Source organism: Plectropomus leopardus, unplaced genomic scaffold (genome assembly GCF_008729295.1).
Source record: "Plectropomus leopardus isolate mb unplaced genomic scaffold, YSFRI_Pleo_2.0 unplaced_scaffold3042, whole genome shotgun sequence".
NCBI classification, from domain to species: domain Eukaryota; kingdom Metazoa; phylum Chordata; class Actinopteri; order Perciformes; family Serranidae; genus Plectropomus; species Plectropomus leopardus.
This window is the reverse complement of record NW_024633176.1, coordinates 1-3,890: the sequence shown is the minus strand read 5'-3', so window position 1 is coordinate 3,890 and position 3,890 is coordinate 1. Positions and strand designations below refer to the sequence as shown.

General features: G+C 48.4%; 1 protein-coding gene across 1 annotated transcript; it reads left to right on the top strand.

Moving 5' to 3' along the window:
• Positions 1-59: 59 nt before the first annotated feature.
• Positions 60-3,718, top strand: LOC121938608 (cadherin-7-like; the record flags this gene model as incomplete). Its single annotated transcript, XM_042481821.1, has 8 exons — positions 60-354; positions 604-723; positions 820-987; positions 1,142-1,329; positions 1,749-2,002; positions 2,076-2,212; positions 2,544-2,665; positions 3,601-3,718. Coding segments are annotated over 8 exons (1,402 nt in total), but the record flags the coding sequence as incomplete, so codon positions are not given.
• Positions 3,719-3,890: the final 172 nt, after the last annotated feature.

Genomic DNA, 3,890 nt, shown 5'->3' with positions numbered 1-3,890 from the left:
CTCTGATGGTTTACCTGGTTGTTTCTGATGGTTTATGTGGTTGTCTCCGGTCCATGCAGCTCCACTCTGACATGGATAAAGGTGACGGTCAGGTGAGGTATGTCCTGAATGGTGAGGGAGCGATGTCCATCTTCACCATTGATGAGAAGACAGGAGACATTCATGCCACCAAGAGGCTTGACCGGGAAAAGCAGGCGTATTACACCCTGAGAGCGCAGGCTCGAGACCACATTACCAACCTGCCCGTTGAACCCGAGTCCCAGTTCGTTATCAAAGTCCAGGACATCAATGACAACGAGCCCAAGTTCCTGGATGGACCGTACACTGCCAGGGTGGCTGAGAGGTCTCCAGCAGGTGAGTTTGAACACCTACACGACCCTGATCCAGGACTCTGAGTGATCAGACCCTCAATGAGTCCACAATGAGGTCAAACTTCAAAAAGACATCAAACATTTTAAATTCCCAGTGTTTCTACTCTGATGTGTCAGACACAGTTGTGACAGTTGTCTTTTTTTGAAGTTGAATGCTGTTGAGGAAGAGGAGCAGCAGCTGATGAAGGAACAGTGTATGAGTTCTGAGTCCGTCAGGTGTGTTTCTCCTCAGGTACGTCGGTGGTGACGGTGGTGGCCTCAGACGCTGACGATCCCACGTACGGAAACTCTGCCCGATTGGTTTACAGCCTCCTGCAGGGTCAGCCGCACTTCTATGTGGAGCCAAAGACAGGTGAGCACACCTGAGAAGATGACACCTGTGACTGTGCTCTCAGTCTCACCTGTCCTCAGGTGTCTAAAATGAACCCGAGTCTAACCTGTCCTGCAGGTGTGGTGCGGACAGCTCTACCTGACCTGGACCGGGAGGTGCGGGACCGTTATCTGCTGGTCATCCAGGCCAAAGACATGATTGGACAGACAGGAGGTCTGACAGGAAGCACCTCTGTCACCGTGACGATCACTGACGTCAACGACAACCCGCCCCGCTTCCCCCGCAGTGAGTCTGACCTCTGACCTTTAGACATGACATCACAGAAACACTGTGTGTGTGCCTGTGTGTGTGTGTGTGTGTTTGTGTGTGTCTGTACCTGTGTGTGTGTACCTGTGTTTGTGTGTACTTGTGTGTCTGTACCTGCGTGTGTATTTTGCAGAGAGTTACCAGTTCAGGGTTCCAGAGTCGGTTCTGGTTCCAGTGGTGGTTGCTAGGTTCAAGGCTGTGGATCTGGACGTTGGTGTGAACGCTGAGATGGACTACAGGATCCTGGACGGAGACGGATTGGGAGCCTTCAGGATGACCACTGATCCAAACACTCAGGAGGGACTAGTCACACTGCGAAAGGTACTGGTTTCTTTCCAGGATGTCCTGGAAACCCGACTCAGTCGGTTTTTTGGTGACATTTTAGTCTTTGATCCAGAAGTTGAACTGGTTCAGAGGGTTTTAAGTCCAACCTCCTGACTGAGCTCTCAGATCGTCTGCAGCTTTAAACTCTTCAGTCTGTTCTTTGCATGATTTCAGTGTCCCTGTCCCTGTGTCCCAGTGGACAGTCGTCTTCTGCTGAACAGCTGCCGTTTGTCTGCATTTAGATCCACCTCCCTGATGTATGTAAAGACAAAACTCCAAAGCAACACTGTCTGTGTTCAGTTTTGAATTTTGAGAGCATGTTTTTAGTAGCACTCTCAGTCTCCCGATGAGATCATGAGGTCAGGATTCTGAGCCGGACTGCAGCACATCACTTCTCACACCTCTCCTTCCTCTAGAGTCTGGATTTTGAGACCAAGTCAAGCTTCACGCTGCGCGTCGAGGCGTCCAACCGTTACGTGGACACTCGTTTCCTGACAATGAGTCCGTTCAGCGACGTGGTGACGGTTCGTCTGCAGGTGGAGGACGTGGATGAGCCTCCAGTCTTCTCCTCTTCCGTCAGCTGGATGGCGGTCTCTGAGGCAGCTGAAGTGGGAACTAATGTGGGATCAGTTTCAGCTCACGACCCCGACACCACCAACAGCCCCGTCAGGTACGGAACACGGAGGCCTTTGGACAGGTGCAGGTCGCTGCTGGTGCTGTAACAGCGCTGAATCTGTCTGCAGGTACTCCATCGACCGGAGGTCAGATGTGGAGCGTTACTTCAACATCGACAGCAGTTCAGGCGTGATCACGACAGCCAGACATCTGGACAGAGAGACCAGCGCTCTGCACAACATCACCGTCCTCGCCACAGAGAGCGGTACGTTACCTTCAAAAAGCCCTTATTTAGTTCACTCTCTGTCCTCGTCCAATCGAACACCTTCGCTGGGACAGAATTTATTTGACACTACAGAGAAAATCCAGCAATTCTGAGAGCTAAAATATCTGTGAGACATCAGCATGAGACATCAGCATGAGACATCAGCATGAGACATCAGCATGAGACACTGCGTCCAAAACTACACGCCATCAAGTTCGTTTTTCCTGTACAGACATGAGAGTGCTTCCTCTTACTTCCTGTTGTCTGTTCCCAAATGTGTCCTTTTATTGGGAAGACCTGTACCTGACAGGTGTGTCTGTGTGTGTATCAGTGGATCAGTCTCAGGTGGAGAAAGCTGTGGTTCTGGTCTCTGTGACAGATGTCAATGACAACGCTCCTGGCTTCGCCATCGAGTACGAAACCTTTGTCTGTGAGAACAGCGAACCTGGACAGGTAAACACCTCCTTACCTGGACAGGTAAACACCTCCTTACCTGGACAGGTAAACACCTCCTTACCTGGACAGGTAAACACCTCCAGCTGGTCCTGTCGATTGAATAATAACTTGACTGTTGTCTTGTTTTATCGTCAGTGGGAACAGATGGACGGTCTCAGCGCTGCTCTGTTTGTTTAAATGTTGCTGGTGTTTAAACTATGACCTTCGACCTCCAGATAAATCTGTTGAAAGTAATTTGTGTCTAAAATGTCGGATCATCTCTAAAATCTGTTAAATCTGTTTCTGATCTTTTTCCAAATGTTCCATCACTGTTGAATAATCCAGGCTAAAAGTGCAGCACAGGCTGAGTCACGCATCATTTTTAGAAGAAGTCATGGCAGATATGTCAATGTTGTCCTGTGGACATTTAGAATGAAAGTCTCAGTTCGTTTACGGTCTTCTCTGTGCGCAGTCATGGAGACGTTTGACACAAAACAACGTGTTTTATGTCATGCTTGCACCATACTATAAACATATCCCACTTTCACTCATACACTAACTTACGGACTTTGATCAGCTGTGAAGCGGAGTGATACACGCAGAGTTAAAAGTTACAGTCCCAGTGATGTTGTAGTCCTATATCAGCACTCATGGAACGCCTCTTGACCAATCAAATTGCTTGGTCTGAACTAACTGTCGTATAATCAGTCATTAGTCCATCAGTGAACATTTATTCTTAGTCGTGTTAACATGAACACTGGTGAATATTCAGCAATTAGTCACAGTTTAGCAGGAATATTGTCTCTTTCAAAATAAAAGCACAAACTGGAATACACAGTGCATGTAACATATCAGTGATCTTTAGATCATCTGACTGTGGTCCATCTGAATCGAGGGAAAGTTTTCGTGTCTGCTGACGTTCTCTCTCATGTGTTTGACCTTTGACCTGTCAGATAATTGAGACTTTGAGTGCTGCGGATCGTGATGAACCAGAGAATGGACATCACTTCCTGTTTTCTCTGATCACAGAGACTGCTGGGAACCTCACCTTCACGCTGAGAGACAATAAAGGTGCAGTCCCCCTTAAAAACACAAATACCTTAAATAATCGTGTGAAAAGAGTGCTGCAGTGTAGCATTAGCTTTCCAACCTGCAGCATTCGCACCTGCAGCACTCACACCTGCAGCATTCACACCTGCAGCACTCGCACCTGCAGCATTCACACCTGCAGCACTCACACCTG